This window comes from Pseudopipra pipra, chromosome 6, assembly GCF_036250125.1.
Source record: "Pseudopipra pipra isolate bDixPip1 chromosome 6, bDixPip1.hap1, whole genome shotgun sequence".
Lineage (NCBI taxonomy): Eukaryota > Metazoa > Chordata > Aves > Passeriformes > Pipridae > Pseudopipra > Pseudopipra pipra.
The window spans coordinates 41842312-41862092 of NC_087554.1; the positions used below are offsets into that span (position 1 = coordinate 41842312).

General features: G+C 41.7%; 1 protein-coding gene across 2 annotated transcripts in view; it reads left to right on the forward strand.

Moving 5' to 3' along the window:
- LOC135416077 (G patch domain-containing protein 2-like) overlaps window positions 1–19781 on the forward strand; it is a 303891-nt gene that overhangs the window by 213 nt on the left and 283897 nt on the right. For both annotated transcript variants that reach the window (XM_064658776.1, XM_064658777.1), the window contains exons 2-9: window positions 429–598; window positions 4272–4381; window positions 6223–6305; window positions 7105–7211; window positions 7754–7884; window positions 8302–8384; window positions 10404–10473; window positions 10767–10851. In XM_064658776.1, the coding sequence (XP_064514846.1) occupies window positions 516–598; window positions 4272–4381; window positions 6223–6305; window positions 7105–7211; window positions 7754–7884; window positions 8302–8384; window positions 10404–10473; window positions 10767–10851 (752 nt within the window). In that variant the 5' untranslated portion in view covers window positions 429–515. The remainder of the gene's footprint in view (window positions 1–428; window positions 599–4271; window positions 4382–6222; window positions 6306–7104; window positions 7212–7753; window positions 7885–8301; window positions 8385–10403; window positions 10474–10766; window positions 10852–19781) is intronic.

A 19781-nucleotide genomic window follows, 5' to 3' on the forward strand; every position in this document is an offset into this window, starting at 1 on the left:
GGCCTGGCGCGGGGTAGGCCGGGCCGCAGCCGCCCCTGGGACCGGAGGGCCGCTCCTGGGCCGGTGGAGGCGTTACGGTGTCCGGCTGGCCCCGGGCGAAGGGGTGGTCTCGGCGGGCGTTTCCCGTTGGGCCGGGTCGGCCTGGCGCGGGTCTGCGGCCAGAGGCAGGGCAGGGCAAGGCAGGGACGGGACAGGACGGGACGTGCTTCAGCGGTACGGGCTCTAGGCGCCCTCATGGGCAGGTGGGGGGGAATCTCTTAGGCGGTGATGGTTCTTCATTTATTCTCCTGGCTAGGAGGTGATTTACAGCCTGTAATACGCTCGCTGATTGTCCTGCGAGAAATATGTACTGGTAGGAGGTGGGAGTTATCTCGCTTCTCTCGCTGCTCTGCTCAGCTGTGCATTCGTGCTTTTAATCTTTTTTGCAGGTGACCACTCTTGCAAGAGCCCTTGAATCTCCAGGAAGGAGTTTTGGAGGTTACCGAGACTGGGCTGTATGAAAACTCCCAGAGGAAATGCCAGTTGGGATGGCTAAAGATCTAGAGGAAACTGGCTCATCCTCAGAGGAGGAGGAGGAAGATGCTATAGATGGACTGGAGTAAGTAGGGAAAAACCCTTTGAACTGTTTTATGTGTCTGTGCTTCCTGCAGGATTTGTACTAATCTGAAAAGAGAGATGCATTTCTTACCCTCCTACCTATAAAGTGGAAGATGGTTGGTTTGGGCCTCAAGCCTGTGGGCAGGCTGCCTACATTGGTAGCCTAAAAGACCACCATATTCACCAGGGTTGGACGTGCAGCTTTTCCTTGGCTGCTCTGAAGTCTGCAGTTTCATTGATTTCTTTCTGTCATGTTCCTAAGCTGGGAACTTTTTTGATTATGTCCTTTTTTGTTTGTTTTGGTTTGGTTTAGCTTTTACTGCTGCAGAGAATAGAAATCTGTACAATGAAGTAGTAGATGTAGAATGATGTACAATGTTCTATGTCCTTTCAAAAAACTGTCTTGTGAGAACTCAACTGCTAGAGTTCATGTTACTTACTAGTATAAGTAATTATGTTTGTTCCAGCTTTGTTTAGTAACCTGTTTTATCTTTGCTTATGAAGAAGTTGCTCCCTTATTCTTTGCCAGAGTGGCATCCCTTTTCTTTTCAGCTGTAACATGTCCTGTTAGTTTTCTTTTGGGTGCACATTGTGCCTAAGTGCCCAGTTGCAAACTGCAGCAACTGAAGGCATTTAGAGGAATTTTAGTTCATACCAAGTGGTTGGCTTGGACTTGCTAGATCCTCATGGATGGAAAGGTCCAGAACTGACTTCACCTAGAATGTAACTTTAAAAGTGTGTCTGCATCAAGTGGCCAAGGGTTATGCTAGAAATGAATGACTGTCAGTGGGAGGATTGAGCCTTGCTGCAAATCCTCAGGACAGGCTTAATATAAACTCCTGTCCTTTTGCCTCAGCTCATTTCCCACTTACATAAGGCTCTGGCTTGTAATGTAAATTCTGGAAGCTTCTTGGGTCCCTTCCAGTCTTAACAGCTAATTACACCCTAGTAGTGGGTTTTGGGTTTTTTTAACTATATTTTAGAGGTAGTGGAAGCACATGGGAGTGTTATGAAGTTAATTTGTCTGGGTGATAATGGTAATAACTTGTTTAAGAGACCAAGGCTACATTTAAGAGCCCTTGTTTTAGCTCTAGGAAGAGGTGGGATGGAGATGCACCACCACCAGAATACTGCCCTTTTATCTCTGTTCATGTGTTTTAAGTGTTGGAAGTGTTTTGTCTTCTCTAGTATCTCCAAGCCTTTGGCAGACAATGATCTTGCACATTCTTTAGACAAATGCTTCTGTGTATCTCTGCCAGTCTTTGTATTTCTTCTTGTTAGTGTAGATAAAGATGTCTCTCCAACTCCTCAGTCTCTGTTTTTTGTTAACTTTTTCTTAATCTCCTTGTGCAGTGAGTAATAAGCAGCCTGTTTTATTTGCTTAGGGAGGTTGACAGGTTTCCTTTGGGTGATCTTAGAATTTCATGTGACAGGTCTTAATTTCCTTGATGTGTTCTTAATTCCTCTGAGGAGACGATAGTTCCCAATGCTGTCTTGTTTGTTTTGCACAGAACTGATGACCGTATCCCAGAGCCTGTGGCTTGAGTGGTGGACTGGGGACATTGTTCTTGAATTCTGGACTTGCGTTCCACTGTATCTGACAGGAATTAAAAAGGAAGAACACACAAGTTTATCCATTGTGTTGAGCCAAGCTTGTTCTAGTCTCTCAAACTCTGCATTAGTGCCTTTCTGTGCACTTCAGAGTCCAGGATTACAACCAGGCAGACCGCACTGATTTGCAGTTCTGAAATTGGAGGCTGAAACCTGCATTGCAAGGGCTGATTGTGTGGATACCAGCAGTTGTGGTTTATCCTGAATTATAGATGCTGTTTTCAGGCTATACATTCAGAGAACTGTAGCTGTGAAAGCTCGTGAGATTTTTCCCAAATTGTACTCAGTAAAATAAATACGAATTAAACAGAACTCAGGCTGGCAAGAACAACCTAAAAAGAGGGTGATCTGGAAGATTCCCTTTATAGCTGAGTACCAAGGATGCTGTATTAAGTTTACGTGGCCAGGTTAGCAGGGGAGCTACAGGGTGGCTTCTGTGGGAAGCTGCTGGAAGCTTCTCCCATGTCTGACAGAGCCAATGCCAGCCAGCTCCAAGATGGACCTGGTGCTGGCCAAGGCTGAGCCCATCAGTGATGGTAGTAGTGCCTCTGTGATAACAGAGAAAAAGTTATTGTGCAGAGGTAATTGTGCTCAGAGAAGAGTGAGAATATGTGAGAGGAACGGCTCTGCAGACACCAAGGTCAGTGAAGAAAGAGGGGAACAGGTGCTTCAGGCACTGGAGCAGAGATTCCCCTGCAGCCTTTGGTGAAGACCACGGTGTGGCAGGCTGTCCTTGGAGGAGACCCACGCCAGAGCAGGTGGATGCCCAAGAGAAAGTTGTGACCCTGTGGAAGGCCTGTGCTGGAATAGGCTCCTGGGAGGGACTTGTGGACTCATGGAGAGAGGAGCCTATGCTGGAACAGGTTTACTGGCAGGACTTGTGACCCCATGCAACCCTGCGCTGGAGCAGCCTGTTTTTGAAGGTCTGCACCTTGTGGAAAGGGATCTATGCTGGAGCAGTTCATGAAGAACTGTAGCCTATGGGAAGGACTCACACTGGAGAAGTTTGTGGAGGACTACCTCCCGTGGGAGGGACCCCATGTTGGAGCAGGGTATGGACTCCTCTCCCTGAGCAGTGGCAGAAACAACATGTGATGAACTGACCGTAATCCCCATTCACTGTCTCCCTTTGCCACTGTGGGGAAGGAAGTAGAGAATTGTGAATGAAGTGTAGCCTGGGAAGGGAGGAGGGTGGTGAGGAAGGTGTTTTTAAGATTTGTTTTACTTCTCATTATCCTGCTCTGATTTTGATTGGTAGTAAGTTCAGCTAATTTCCTCAGATTGAGTCTGTTTTGCCTATGATGGTAATTGGTGAGTGATCTCTCCCTGCCCTTCTCTCTACTCATGAGCCTGTCGTTATATTTTTTCCTCACCTGCCCAGTTGCGGAGGGGAGTGATAGAGTGGCTTTGGTGGGTACCTGGTGTCCAGCTAGGGTGGGACCTGGAACCACCACAGATGCCTAGTGTGTGGGTATGCAAGTCAGCACAGGCAGGGCTTGGGAGCAACCATGAAATCATGGCCAAAATGCAGAGAGTAAATTTATTTTCGTTACCTTGCTAACTGTGGGATCCCCAAAGCAGCACCTGGGCAGAGGCAAGCAAGCAGGGATACAGGCACTGTGGAGCTTGGTCCTTGCTAGAGAGTCACTTGAAGCTGCTGTTCACACCTGTTTTTCAGGGATTCTTGCAGATGTAGCTTACCACTATGCTTTGACCTTTCCCACAGCAGGACAGGAATTTCAGGCATGTTCAGTAGGGTGCCTCAGAGTCTATTAGATCCTGTGTTATCTGACCACAGATGTCCTACTTGTCAAACACACGAGGATAGACAACAATTAGAATGTTACATGTATTTTTCCACATCCAAGCTGCAAGTCACTTAGCTGTGTTTACAATCCTCCTCACCATCCTACTGTTGCCATGGTGTGTTTGCTTGTGTCCTGCCCAAAGGCTAGGTAGGCAAACATGGGCAAGTACGGAGAATTGCTGTGTCCTCATTGTAAGTAACTGTTTGCGTGTATGAGGCTCAGCAGTTGCTTATACTGACTGTCTTGTCATTTCAGGGATCATCCATGTATCAAGTGGACCGGTGGTGGCTGCAGGCGGATCCCTGTCTTGGTATTTCATGCTGAAGCCATTCTGACCAAGGACAGCTACCTCCGCCTCATTGGAGGTGGGTGTTACTATGTGGCAGGTTTTGGCCTGAAGGCATGAGGTGAAAGTCTCTTCTCTTTGTGTTGTGGAAGAGGACGGAGGACGTCCATGGTAGGAAGTAAATTGCAATCCTCTCTTGTCTCTGAGCACTGAGATGTTCAGAAATGCTTGATTCACTGGTGAATGTGTATGATGTTTTTGGATTGTGACAAGTGTCTGTGTTTGTCCCTCCATTGGTTCTTGATGTGTTGTGAGTTGGAACTGTCTGCTTTCAAATTGAACGTGGAGGCTATGCTGGAATTTAGAACCAGAATATAAATTCACTATAGCTAAGAACTTTAAAATCAGTCATTGCAGTGAGTTTTGAGGAGGTTTCACTGGGAAATAAAGCAGCCAGCCCCACAGTTGTATGAACAGTAATAAGCTGTAGTAACAGATCTGTGCATCTACAGCCTCACAAGTGAGAGAAGGCCATAAGCAAAATGACTGCTGGCAGCACTTGAACTGGGAGACCAAACCTGTCTTGTGTCAAATAAGGGAGAGCCTCTAAATAAGAGGCTAGCTTGTTAAAAACAATCACTTTGGATTGAGAGAGTTAGTACTTTTGGGTGTGTACAGCTGGGTGCTTATTCTGGATGTGCTGAGTTGGAGAAAACCTTAAAATCTTCTTTCTGTGAAGGTGCTGACACTTCTTTCCTCTCTTGCTTCTTCCTTTCTTAGGTAATTGATGCCTTCATTTCTAATATGCTATCCAAGCAGAAATGCTTCTGGCTCACTGGGGTAAGGGGTGGAGAAGGTGATTTATATGTGGAAACTCCTGATCCTTTTCATGTGAGTTAGAAACATACGTGGATGGTGGCAGAAGCCGATGGTAATTGTAACTTGTATTCTAACTGGAGTGTGGAGTCTCCTCTGCTTTTTCTCAAGTGATTTAATAAGTCTACTGCTGAATAGTGCAACTCATTAAGTTTCCTTCTGCTTTGTCTGGTCCCAGATTATGGTACTTCTTACTCTTTTGACTTATTTTTGTGGATAGAACATATTTCCTGAGGTTTAATCTAATCTCCACCTTTTTATTCTCAGTTTGAACCAATTTTTAAAGTGCCTTTTTGAGTCATTCTAGCATTGCAATTTCTGTCTCTTCTCTCTTGGAACTTTTATGGATTGCCACATTGTTTTATATGACAACTAGCTTCTAGTCTTGCTACTTGCTTTCAGTTTACCTTATACCTCTAGTAGAGTTTACTGCTTTTGTTTTTATGACTTTCTACTTGGGTATTGATTTTATCTTTTTATCTTCTTGTCCTATTTACTTTATATCCTGATACATTTTGCAGTTATTTGTTGGAAGATCAATACAGGTGGATGAGGTGTAAACAAAAATTCAGTCTTTTATTTTGGGTTGTTGTGATCTAAAAGGTGATCATATAAGCTAGCCATGTCAGTAAGAGGCATAAGGTTACTTTTAGCTAGAAATACTGATCTTGAATAAAGAAGAAAGAGCTAAAATCATGTTTGGAGTGTTATAAAGCAATCTATATAGAGGGATGTTTTAAAAAAATACTTCGTGTATTTGTTAGGATGTCCTGTGCTTTATTTTGATACAACAGGGTTCAGTGGTGCAACTATTTTATAACTAAGGATAAGTTAGTTCAATGACATCATTGGAGTTAATGCTCCAAGAGATGGATAGTCATTTCCTGTTATGTGTTCCCTTTCCCTATTATGTGCTGTTACTCTCTGTGAGTTAAATGCAGTTGTACTATGCTGAGTCCTTTTCTCTTCTTTGGTAACATGAGTAACTTTGGCTTATTATTCTAGGTGTAGACTCTAATATCATGTCTCATTGCCTCTTAACAGAGCGCTACCACATGTCCTACAAGATAGTGCGAACAGACAGCCGGCTGGTTCGAAGCATTCTGACTGCCCATGGGTTCCATGAGGTGAGTACCTGAACTTCTCATCTGGTTATGTGCTGGGCTGGGAGGTGATGATGACGATGATGTTATTCTAGGTTTTTTTTGTGTTTTGTTGTTTGTGGGTTGGCTTTTTTTTTTTACTCTGCAGGGTTAGAACCAGGAAGCTGCTGTGGACCCCCTCGAGAATTTTTTTTTTTTTTTCTTTTTAAAGTACTCTGATGGTCAGACTGAAAATATGTCATGATTCTGCACTCTCAAAGGAGTACCCTTTAGTCTTAAGCCTGCAAAATTAGGGAAAAAGGGATGATGAAGTTTGGTAATGTGTTTTTAATCTTTTTGCTTTTAAAGCCTCATCTCATACCCTTGGAAAGATCTGAAGGAATTAATCTCTCAGCCTTTACAAGGTCACAGAAGTATTGGTGTAGAGTTTCACATTTCTCTTCCATCACCTATCTTTCTCTAAAAAGTCTCCTGTATGCCCCTAATGGCAGTTTGAGACATGTGGTGGATTTTTTTCTGAATAACACCAGATTAAGGAATTGGTCTCACAAGTTTCCTGAAGAGATATAAAACGCTTTAAAAATTGGGTTTAAATAGTTTATAAAAAGAACAGACTCACAAGTTTGTTTAGAAAAATATGACACAGTTATTTCCCAGGACAGAAATAGCTTAGGGCAGGAGTTTGGCTGGAGTTACTCTTATATTAGAGATGCGTAGAGATGGTCTTAAACTAGAACTACTTTGGTCTCATAGACCTAAGGACCAGTGCTGTTGCTTTTCATTAGTTCTGTGGTTTTGTATGTGTGTTTATGTTGCTTTTTAGGTTCACCCTAATAGCACTGATTATAATCTCATGTGGACAGGATCACACTTGAAGCCCTACTTGCTGCGTTCCCTTACAGATATTCAGAAAGTCAATCATTTCCCTAGGTAAGGCCTTGATATCATGTTTTGCTGAATATCTCTGTGATGATTTGCAAAACTTTGAATATAGATACCTTAAAAAATAGAGTATACATGATAACGTCCCAACATACTGGGCCTGTGCCACATGCTGTCTTCATTCTAAATGGTCTTTGGGGTTTTGGGGAGATAGTGTTTGAGTTGAAGTGCTTGTCTGTAGCCCAAATATTGGATTTATTGGATTTTTAATTTTATTTTCTTTATTTGATGGTGTAAGTAAAGTATTTGGGACTTTGGGTTTTCAGTTACAAATAGTCATATGTCCCATTTTAAGGTTTGCAACCAGCATTCCAACAGTTTGCTGTGTTTCAGTCTATCTTGGGAATTTCAAGAAGTGCTACAAATGATATTAATACAGCGATAGGACAGTAAAACTAATGAGTATTGCAGGTTAGGGTTTAGACAACTTATAGGGCTTTAATATCTAAGATACTTTAATATCTAGGATTAAGAGTTGCTGTAACGTTGGGGAAAAAAAATAGATACAGTCTCTTTTTTTGGGACTTCAGGTCGTATGAACTGACACGAAAGGACAGACTGTACAGGAATGTCACTCGTATGCAGCTGGCCCATGGATTCAAGACATTCCATATCTTACCTCAGACCTTTATCCTCCCGACAGAGTACCAGGACTTCTGTAGTAAGTGAATGGCTACTGATGCCCAGACCTAAAGCAAAATAACTGGGTGAGGGAAAGGGAATTACTTTTAATATCCTAGCCTTTTGATTATGCCAGCGTTTAAGGTGACAAAATTAAAGAAAACTGGAAAGACAATGGAAAAAGCCCACATGATTTCTTTCTGCTGCTTGCTCTGTGCCTGTGTAAGTCCTCAGGAAGCTGATGTGGGCCAAAGGCTCCAAAATCAAGCTTTATGTGCGCAGGGTTGTTGATGATCAGCTTCACAATATCCTTGACTAACGTCCGGGAGAACTGAAGAGAGAAGTGCCAAAAGGAGGCTTAGGGCTTAGGAATATAGGCAACATTCTTGATTCTTGTTTCTCTGCAAATAAGCAAAATGGAAGATATTTCAGACTTGTGCTGTTTTTCTTTAACCAGATACCTATTCTAAGGACAGAGGACCATGGATAGTGAAGCCCGTGGCCTCTTCCAGGGGTCGAGGTGTCTACCTGATAAACAATGTAAGTGTTCAGCAAAAGGAATGCTCTTCGGTAACACTGTGTTCAAAACTATGTTGGCTTCCAGGCCAACATAACCAGACACTGTCCCTACTCTGAATTTCAAGCATATGTTGGTAAGCAGTTCAACAGCCCTGAGCAGCTGGCAAAGCTTACCTGGACCTGTGCTGTGTAACCAAAAGCAGTCTATTTCTTTGTATGCTATGCTTATCTTGCAATCTACCTTCAAGTCTTAGCTTATTAGGAGTAAGTTTATACTCCCTGAGAGAGTTTGGGAAGCTGTGCTGCTTCATGCTCTCCTTGTGGCTGACAGTAGGCTGGCCTTGGAAAGATTTCTAGAACTCTTACTTGTTTCCCTGAGGACCTGAACAGTCCTCAAACAGACCCCTTGTCTCCCTCTTTCCCATGAAAAAGACTAGTTAAAAGGAAACCTTATACAGTAGGAAGTATGTCAATCTTAAAGCTGTTATCTAAAGGCCAGTGTGCCCTTCCTGAGGTGTAATGAGGGTAGTTCTTTGAACTAATATGCTGGTTATATTGTCTTCTGCTCTTATTGGGCTTTGCAGGGAGTTAGGTTGCCATAGGTAACAAACACATCTGAAAAGGAGCCAAATATACGAGGGGATTCCAATAAATACACGAGGGGATTCTAATACATATTCTCAGCTATTCTCAGCAGTGAAACTGACTGTTGAGTCATTTTTTTTCCCCCACTCATTCGAAGCCCCTTAGCCTTCCCTGCGCTGAAGGGGTCATGCTGCCTCATCTGTTCTCTACTTGGATCATTTCCCATAAAATAAGGGAGCAATTCGCCAAGTGTATGAGGTAAGTATTTCCAGAGCTGCACTCAGTTTTCTTTGCTTGAAAGGGAGGAATGAGCTCAGGCTCAATGGCAGTTCACCATGACCTGGGGAAAAGACCCTTTTGGGACCAATATCCCTTTGTGTATTATCTCTGTTCTAGAAACACTTCAGCTAGTTTAGCCCACAAGCCAGTTTCCTTCAGTGTGATGCCATTAAAGGAGTGTCTTCTAGAATCTCGTCATGAAAGTTTTTAAAAGCAGCCCTCCTCCACTAACAAAGTAACAAACCTTTGCATTTCTCTGATCCATAATAGAACAGGATGTCACTTTTGTGTAATGTGCTGAGGGAAGTTTAGCTTGTTCCCTCACACTGTATAAATGCACTTTATATGCTTAGGTCTCCTGCTCATGATGCTGGTGTTGTGGCTGAACACATGCAAAATTGGATAAAGGCAGAATCATGTGGTTATCTTGGCTCTTTTGCAAACTGAAGACAAGAAAATGTACAAGAAATTGTTTGTACGACTAGTTAAAACTGATCCCAAGAAAGGCTTGCCTACAGCAAAAAGTAAAAGCCTTTTCAACAGATCCCATGAGATTGCAATGTATATTTGTCATAGTTAGAGCTTTCTGTTCTGAGCCTAAAGGGTAGCTTCTTCCTGGCACAGGAGCCCTGAACTGAGCCTCTGTAGACAGTATTTATTCATGTAGGCAAGAAGGTTGGATACCAGCCCAGGATTTGTTATAAAGGAGGAATCATTTTCTTCACTTGTGACTTCCTTACCAACTGTAGCTACATGCTCCTTCCAGTGTCTTCTAAACCCCTCCTTTATGTGTTTGGTTAACCCTTGAGGAGCAAACAGAATAACAATCACTTCTTAGATATGTCTTTTTTCCTGCTTATTTTACGTCATTGCCATGTGGCTGCTAAATCTGTATTCTACTCTAAGGAACATTACACTGGAAGATTCAATGGGTGGGTTTTTTGGCAACGTAATCGTTCCCAGACTTCTGATTATGATCTAATTACCTTAAATATGTTGTGACTGACTGTTAAGTTTTTTCATTTTGTTTTTATTTCTTCCCTCCCCAGATGTAGTGATTGGTACAGAATGGCTTTAGGAGGGCAAGACTGGAAAAAATGATGAGTTTGGTCTAGTTGTCATCTTATTCCTTAAGCCTCCTGTTTTTTCACTTTTGAATTCTCTGTTCCTCTGCAGCCAAACCAGATTGTTGTGGAAGACAACATCCTGGTTTCTCGTTACATCAACAACCCCCTGCTCATAGATGGTGAGTGTGCTTAGGAATTGCTTTTCTCTCTTCCCCCAACTTGCATCTGAGGATCTCTTTAACATTTACAGTAATTTAGTTGAATAACTGAGTGGTCTAGCTTTGACTAGTACCAGAAAAATGTAACTAGAGAATTCGTTAAAACCTGAAAGCCTTTCAACTGGGAAAGCTTCAGGCACCTATGTCAACAGCAGATAATGGTTTATTACTCTCAGGGTCTGTTGAAATTCCTCAACTGGATATGATATCTGAAAGATATTTGCAGTCACTGACTCTTGACAACTGTATTTCAGATTTCAAATTCGATGTGCGCCTCTATGTTCTGGTTACATCCTACGATCCACTTGTCATCTATCTCTATGAGGAAGGATTGGCCAGGTAGGGGACGACTGTTCCATTTCAGTGTACCTGCACTTGATGATCCAGACATGTCTTGGATCTGTACCCCTGAAACAATAGTAAATGAGGGAAGTGCCAGTTAGGGAATTCTGCAGAGTTTATATATATATGATACTTCATCATGCCATTTCCCATCAGTTTTCTTTATATAGATTATTAGATCTTGAGTGAGAAATTTTATTACATATGTAATAAATAAAGCAAGTTTTCAACTCTTAAGGGTTGAATGGCCAAACACATCATCATTGGCATGTTCATTCTCAAGGTTGGATTCTTCTTGAAACTTCTTTGGATTATTGGTGCCTTTGTGCCCCTTCTCCATTCTCCAAGGTGAAGGGAATCCAGACTTTCTCAAATTTATCTTAAAAAAGAAGAGCAGTCAGAGAACTGTTGATGGCTGTATTGGTGATTGTTTTAATACTTTAAACTACTCTTCTAAATACGAAGTCAGTATTTGTATTTTCTGCAGTATCCAGTAAGTGAGTTTAGACTACTTCAGTGGTTTTACTCTGCAAGATACTAATTTTCATGAAAGATACCAAAAATTCCCCAGGAAGAGTACTTATCTACCAAAAGGACCTGTTTCTCTTCATCACAGAAGTTTAGCTAAATATTTATAGAATCATAGAATATGCTGATTTAGAAGGTACCCATTGGACCATCAAGCCTGACTCCCGGCCCCGCGCAGGACACCCCGAGAATCGCACCATGTGCCTGAGAGCGTTGTACAAATGCATCTTGAGCTCAGACAGGCTTGGTGCTGTAAGTAATAAATTTGAAGCAATCACCCCTCTGAATTTCCAACAGATTAGAATTTTAACTATAGTTATGTTAGAGAAAAGAGCACCTTAGGACTGTCTTCTGCACAGTTTTCAGTAATGCTGTATCTGTCTTATAAGCGCATATGATGTATTCAGAATGAATATCTCTAGGGTTTGTGCCTGCCGTGGTTCTGACTTGAGTAGATACTCAATCCAAATTATCTTTATCCAAAGCAGATAATGAATCCCAAAGAATACATTAATAATGATCCCACAAGAAATATCACCCTTTAAATAGATGAATACCCTTCAGGTGTGTTGTGATGTGCCTCTGCCTTCAAAGATAATGTGAAGAGATTGTTTCCCTAAAGGGAGGCAGAACAGAGAAGCTCATCTTCATCAGTGGAAAGCTTGACAGCTATATTCACTCTAGAAAGGGAGCCTTAAGCATATGTGGCATGCAAGACTTTTTTCTTGAGAATTGGCAATTAAATTGTTAATTGCTAATATTGCATGTTTTTGGAAAGTGGAGAGGGGAAAAAGGAGTTTTTGGCAGGATGTTCTCAGAATGGGCAGTGCATAGCAGGCCTTCAAAATAGGACTTGCACCATCGTTAATGTCTTAAAGGTGGTTCTGCTGATCTTGTTGTAGGAGTTTACTTCTGGAAAAATCCATCTGTATAAACACAAGTGTTCTACTCTGAGGATAAGTGTGCATTTTTATCTCTGACAGTAGAGCAACATGTTTTCCTTGTGGTGGGGAAGGAGGAAGTGTAAATGGGGCCATGTATGGTTTGGGATGTGGGGTTTTTTGTTTGTTTGTTTTTGTTTTAACAATTCCAGTCCAATATTAGAGGTCTGGGGAAGTAAATGAGGAAGGACATAAGTATATTCTTCTTGCTGAAATACACTGATTAGACAGTTCTGGTGAATCCCTTAAGACACAATCATCAAATTATTTAGGTGGAAAGGGAAGTCTGGAGTTTTTTAGTCCAACCTCCTTCTTAAGACCTTCGAAGTTTGGGCGCATGCTCTGCAGCCTTATACCATAAAGTTTTTAGTATCTTCCAAGAATGGAATTTCTGTAGTTTTCCTGACAACCTGTTTCAACATTTAATCATTCTCACTGTGTCTGCGTTTTTTATATCTAACCAGAATTTCCCTTGTTGCAGTTTGACTGTTGCCTCTTGTCTTGCTATTCACCTTTGAGAAAAGTCTGGCTCTGTTTTTATACCCATGCATTAAGGAGTTGAACACAACAGTTAGATCTGTTCTTAGGGGAGGTTTAGGTTGGATATTAGGAAAAGGTTCTTCACCCAGAGGGTGGTTTGGCACTGGAACAGGCTTCCCAGGGAAGTGGTCACAGCACCAAGCCTGCCAGAGTTCAAGAAGTGTTTGGACGACACTTTCAGGTACATGATGTGAGTTTTTGGGCTGTCCTGTGTGGGACCAGGCATTGGGTTTTGATGATCCTTGTGAGCCCCTTCCAACTCAGGATATTCTATGATTCTGTGATAATTTGTGAGCCAGAGTCTGTGCTTGATAACCTGGAGGCTGTCTGGCTGAATTCCTTTGTTCTTTTGACAGTCATAGTATTCAATTCTAGAGCTTGAAACAGTGTTGTAGTCAACCCTGAGCAATTAACTTAAACTTTCTTTCTGGATATCCATCCAGAAGCATCAGTCTCAACAATTTTGGACTCTCCATCTTGCTAGGATCCCGTGTGGCAGTAATACTTGCAAATCACTTTTCAGCATTCTGAAATCCTGAACAGTTTTATGTGTGTTTAGATTCCATTTGTTTAAATGATAATCAAATCTGAAGCACGTGGTGTTGACATACAAGGGAAGTGGAACAGGACACCACAGTATTACTAATGGTAGTTATCCTTTCCTTCAAATTGCATCCCATCTTACAGCTAGCTCTCTGTGAGAGGTAGATAGTATATGGAGAATAAATGGGATATTAGGTATCTTAATATATTCTGTGGTCTAAGTCAGCTCTACCAGTACAACTGGGAAACTGGTATAGAGGAAATAATGAGATGTTATCTCTCTTCCAAGGTCCTGACTCTGGAGAGTAGTTCTACTTCTGTTACTAACCTTCAACTGCCCACTGAGCACTTTCAGCTGAAGTGTCAGCTACAGTCAGCCTTGTAGTTGACTGGTTTCACATGATAGGTATAAGCTTATTGCAACCAGTATCTTTAATTACTCTGAAGCTTTTCCCATCCTCTGTGACTGTAGAGTTGATGTGTTTGTGCAGCAAGTGCTGTACAAGCTCTCTTGGGAGGACAACATTCAAGGTGAGCAGAGGTTGACAAAACATCAGATGGGCTGTTCTGTGTGGCCTCCAGATGGCACTAGTGATCTTTAGCTTTAACCATTCGGATTTTCCCCATGCTCTAGATTTGCAGATTCAGTTGATGAGAGTTAAGGAACCTGGAGCTACTGGATTATGGCTTCCTATTTAGCCTTTTTGTGTTCCCTTTGACTGCAAGTTAAGTGCTCGGAGAGACCCTTTTATTGCTCACATGTAATGCTTTGGTTTAAAGCTGGGACAAAACTTTAGTTGTGCATGGAGAGGGAAATGTTTTAACCTTGGAGTGGAAGCTGTTCTTAATTCTTTGTTTAAGAAAAAAACTTACACTGCTTAAGAGTAGAAGTAATTTTTAGCAGAGAATTGGGAGGTAATATCAGGATCTAGAATCAAAGGTGATATTGAAGCAATCTAAGGTGAAAATCACCAGCAGAACAAAGGAATCTGGTTTTGCAACCTCTGCTAGTGCTTTTGGTGCACTATGGTGACTTCCATGTTTTGAGTTTGCTTTCTGAAGGCAGGGAGTCTCTGAACTGTAGTAAGGGTGACCTTCTGGGTTGTTCTCTTAATTTTATTTTTTTTTCTTTTTTTTTAGTCTGTCTGAAAGGTCATGTTTCCTTCCAGTGTTATACTTTGCATACTCCAAGAGGAACCTGACGGTTTCAGTAAAGTTGGTGACCTTATCAGAAAAGGAGTGCTATCAGAAAATAGTAAGATGTAGTCATCTTTAAAAGGAACAGACATGGTATAACACACATTCGTGATGTTTGACTAGATACTTCTTTAGACCTAGTTTCTTTTGGCACAGCTAGACGTGTCATGACATGATCTAGAGTGGAATTTGAGGCTTCAGAGCTGAGGAGAAGTAAGGGATTATGGATCCAACATTTGTACCTTGTATTTCATTTGCCATGTGGAAGAGTGAGAAAAGTTTCCTCTGAAGGAGATGGGAAGAATATGTACCCAGATGTGTATAACAATTCAGCTTCAGCTTTTCTTGTGGCACTGGGTGACTTAAGATCCTCCTGTTGGATTGAAAAACGTGTTGAACACTTTTCTAGTACATAAAAAAAAAAGTAGACAGAATGTGCTGCTGTTCAATTGGCAGATATTTAGTAACTTTCCACTGGAAAGGACAAATATAATCTAGATTGGTCATCTGTGATTCACAGCCTGGAGAATTGCACCTGGGACTTTTGCATCGAAAGTGTAGGTTTGGAAAATGAAATGATCGTGGCAAGCTTGGTCCAGATTTGCCTGAAGGTGTAATTCAGTCCTCTGGTCATACGTGCATCTAGGTAGTTTTATTTATTTGAGACTTCCAAAACAGGTGATTTCAATAAATATATTGCATGCCTTTTGTATCCTATTTTGAATAAGAGGTACATTGTTAATAAACTGCAGACTTAATTATAAACTTTGACATGCTTTTGAAGGTGACTCACCAAGCCCAGTTACGGGGAGTCCCAAGGCAGCTCTTAGAGCCAGCTGCTGAATTGGTGGATTATGCTGGTTTTTGGAGGGGTGTTCATGCAAGTAGAGAATAACAAGCCTGACTTGTGCCTGAAGTACAGCTGAAGAGAACATAGGGCCAGGAATAGCTTGTGCTGTTTGTGAGCCTTCCCTGTTTTGTCAGCTCTCTCTCCTGTCTAACTTCCCTTCCTTCTGTGTACTTCCTTATGGGACAGAAAAGAGCTTGGTGGACCTGTCTCGCTTGGTACCTGCAGGCATAATGAGGGCTTGACACTTAGTGTGGGGAACTCATAGTGAAATGGCTCCTTGTTTGAAGGGTCCTTCTCTATAGTCTGCTTTTTTTGCTAAACTACCTTGTTTAGGCAGCCCTGTTTCTGAGCTTGAATAGCTGTAAGGGTCCTAGCCCAGCAGGAACTTCTCATTCAGATTTACACTGAATCTGAAAAATAGATTAAAGGAAAAAAAAAAGCAAAACTGAGCTGAAAACCAAATGTTCTTGCAAAGGGCCCAAGGAGCAGCAGACTGGGGAGATTTTCCAGAGGAACACGAGAGTTCACTCTGGGGTTAGATAGCAGCTGCAACCAGCTGCCATGCTGCCACCTGAGCTCACACCACTCAGCCTTGTGGCACTCCCTCCTTCGGTAGCCTGGCTTCCTAATTAACACTGGCCTCTCTGGGCTATTTGCCTTTTTTGTGCTGAATTCTTGTGGTTTCCAAAGAATTCAGGTGTTCACGTTGAGCCAAGGAATTCACATTGCCTCACAGGCTGCACTTAGGCCAGAGCTGGCCAAGCTGGCTGCAGTAGCCCCATCCCCCTTGCAGTAACCCTTGCCCAACAGGCCTCTGCTTCTTAGGGAGTGTAACTCATTTCTGCAGGGACACCTGGGATTGGCTACAACCACTTCAGTAGACATTGCCTTGCACAGAAGCTGTGGAGCAGTGTTACTTGCTAGATGTACTTGCTGGACTTTGGGCCAGTGGATAGTGCATCAAGCCAGGATGTTGCTTCCGTAGTTTTTAATTAAGATCTATCTGTCTATCTGTATATGTCTATTAATAGAAATTTACTGCTTACACAGACACCTGTTACCTGATACATGTTTTTTACCTTGAATTTTCTTCTCTAAAATGGGGTAGTTGTGCCTCAGTCTGCTACTGTTTGAGAGTTGCAACTAAGCTTACTATATATATTTTTATATATATGGGCAATATAAGTATTTTAATTTTTTTTTAAATTATATTTAAGTCATGACCTTGTTAAATCTGATTCCCATGGTAGATAACTAGGCACTTGTCTGTGGCATAGGATGTGATTCTTGTACAAGAGTTTCATTTTGAACAAGGTACTCTCGTTGAGCGTGATCAAAACTGCTTTTCTGGTTGAAAGAGTTGTTTAAAAAAAAAGTGGAAAAATGGCTCCTTGAGCCATATTTGTGTATCTTGTAGAGATATAATTATAGTACTGACCTAGCATATCCAGTAAAAAGATGTGTGCCTTGTCAGCTCCAGCAACCTATCTTCTTGATGTCATGTTTTAGGAAATTCTGAAGGAAAGGTCGCTAAACACTAACTAGCAAATTAATTTTTTATCTCTTCCATAGACCCTGCCTCATCTTTCATTCCTCACATTATTCCTTCTCTCCCACCATTCTCTGAGTCTTTGAGTAGTGGACTGGTTTACCCAGGCATAACTGGGTGTATATTATATATGTGTATATGTGTATGTATATATATGTATAACTACATGACCCCACTGTCGTGCTTAACAGACAGGGTACTAAAAATCATAAAGGCTGGTCAACTCTTGGTGGCAGTCTGAACTAGAGAATGTTTAACACCGAATCACAGAGTGGCTGAGGTTGGAAGGGATCTGATCCAACCCCTTGCTCAATCAGGGCCACCTAGGTCTGGTTGCTCAGAACCAATGTGCAGATGGCTTTTTAATATCTCCAAGGAGGGAGACACCACAACCTCTCTGGGAAACCTGTACCATGCTTTGTCACTCTCATGGTGTTTCCTTACGCTGTATAGGTTCAAAATCCTGCTATGGCAATGCATAAGTTGGAAACATGCAAATTTGTTGTGAAAAGATAAACGGGGAAAAAAAAAGTCTTTTCTTTTCCTGTTCCTGTAGACATCTGGTAAAACTGCTCCTGGATCTTGCTCTTTAACATAGAACTGTTTGAATAATTTTATTCAGCTTTGGTTAGAGAAACTCTGCCACTCTTTGGTGTCACCAAAACTTCTTTTTATGTTTAGTAATTCTCTTACAAGCTTTAGTTTCTGTTCATACTCAGTTGCTAGCTGATGTATCAGATGGATGCTGTGAAAGATACTAATGTAGGAGATTTGGAGATAAGGGGATTGTGATGGTCTTTGGACTTCCTTTTTCCATCCTGTACTGTAAGGGAATTGGGTTCCCTAAACAAAGTGGCAGCTAATAGACTAACAGAGAAGCTAAAGTCTAATGTGTGTGTGGGACACGAGGGAATGGGAAAGTGACTCCAAGCATAAAATTTGTGGAGCATGCTTGTAGAAACACTACACTGACTCTTTCCAGGGCATTTATGCAGGAACTCTGTGTGCAGTCATGGAAAAGTTTATAATTTTTGTAGCACTTGTTTGAGAGAAAAGGGATTAACTATTCTTTCCTTCTTCCCACTCTGAGGTCTTTTATCTTCTCCTCCTCCTTTCCCAGGCCCTGACTAGATGCCTCAACTAAGCATTACATAGCTACCAAGCTTCATGTAAAACCACGTAACATCTTCAGTAAATATTTAATGATCCAGTTTACATGTTTTCAAAATTACATGCAAAACTTAGTCTTGTGGTCAAATAATTTCCTGAACTAATGCTGGAGATAAGGCAAAGAGTGGTGTACAATCCCTCAGGTAATGTCCTGCCTGAAACTGTGACAGTAAAAGGGTAGGTTCTTTGGGTTAAGGCAGTGTGTGTGTGGATTAGGGCCAAAGTTTTGTGGGGTGGATTTGGGGATTTTCCGATGTGAGCTTTGAAATGTTTTGTAGTTTGCTAGGTGAGCAGGGAAAAAGCTTGCATGTCACTTGTGGAGTAGATGGTTTATTGAAGGTAGAGCTTAAGCTTGTTTATTAGGCTTATAATGAACTCTTACAAGAAGGGGAAGGAGAGCAGTAACCTGTCAGTATCTGAATACCAAAGGTCACACTGAAGCATGACAGGGAGGCAGGGAGTGGGGATATCTCTAGATAGTATATGTTAGTCTGGAGATTGAGAGTAGTTCTGGAGTCTGAAGGAATTAATTAGGATTTCTCCCTTGATTTACTTTTTGTGCTACCCTGGCTGCCTGCTGCTATTACTGCCACCCTTCTGATTACTCTGTCTCCAAGAGAAAGTACAACCAGAGGGAAGGCAAATGTGCTATTGTTGAAGGTGAGCTCTGTAGCAGTGTGTAGTTGCTGATATAGAGAATTGGTTGTTGTCTTCATCCAAGCTGACATATGCCAGTGTGACTTGGCTGTGACCAGCTGAGACACAGGGAGGTGTATCAGAACAATGGAAAGTACGAGTGTCACTTCTCTATTCTAAGTTTTGAATTCAGAAATGAAGGGCATCTCTTCTGTCCTGCTGGGGAGCGAAGATGCAGTGAAAGGGAGAGAGACTGCCAGGACTATTCACACAATATGATTGCTGCTACTTCTGCCTGGGAGACTGTATTACTGTATTACAAACTGACAGCAGTTTGTGTGGAAACTGAACAGTGCACAGTCAACCTCAGTTTAACCTTTCCTATTTCCAGCTGTAGTTTTGGGGTAGAAGCTCTCCTACACTATTTCTGCTTAGAGGCTTTCGGAATCTAATCTCTTGTATGTCATGTTAATATGTGTCCTTTATATTTCTTAACTTATCCATTTCCTCATATTTTAAAAGGATAAGATTCATTACAAGGAGAGGATCTTTGAACAGTAAGGCCAGGTAAACAAGTTAATGAAAATGAATATCATGTCATTCAGTTTAGACAGTGAATACAAGCAGTACATAACAACAGGACATGGGAAGGTGCTTCCTGTGTTCTTGCTGCTGTAAGCTGTATTATCTCTGAGTAATACATATAGAGATGAACCAGGTTGATATTGTGATAGGGGCCATTCCTCTTGCATCCTCTACCTGTTTCTTCTGCACATTCTTTAAGTACATTGGCAGGTTAAAGAAAGTTCAGTGATTCAACTTTGAAAACTGGTGGTTAGAACTTGCATTATGGAGAAAGCAAATCTGAATTCAGGCCAAAACAGAGTTGATACCCTTCTGATGGTTGATATAGAACAGACATTCATTCCTTTCTTGGCTACCTACATAACATTTCATGTTGTTAACAGTAAGA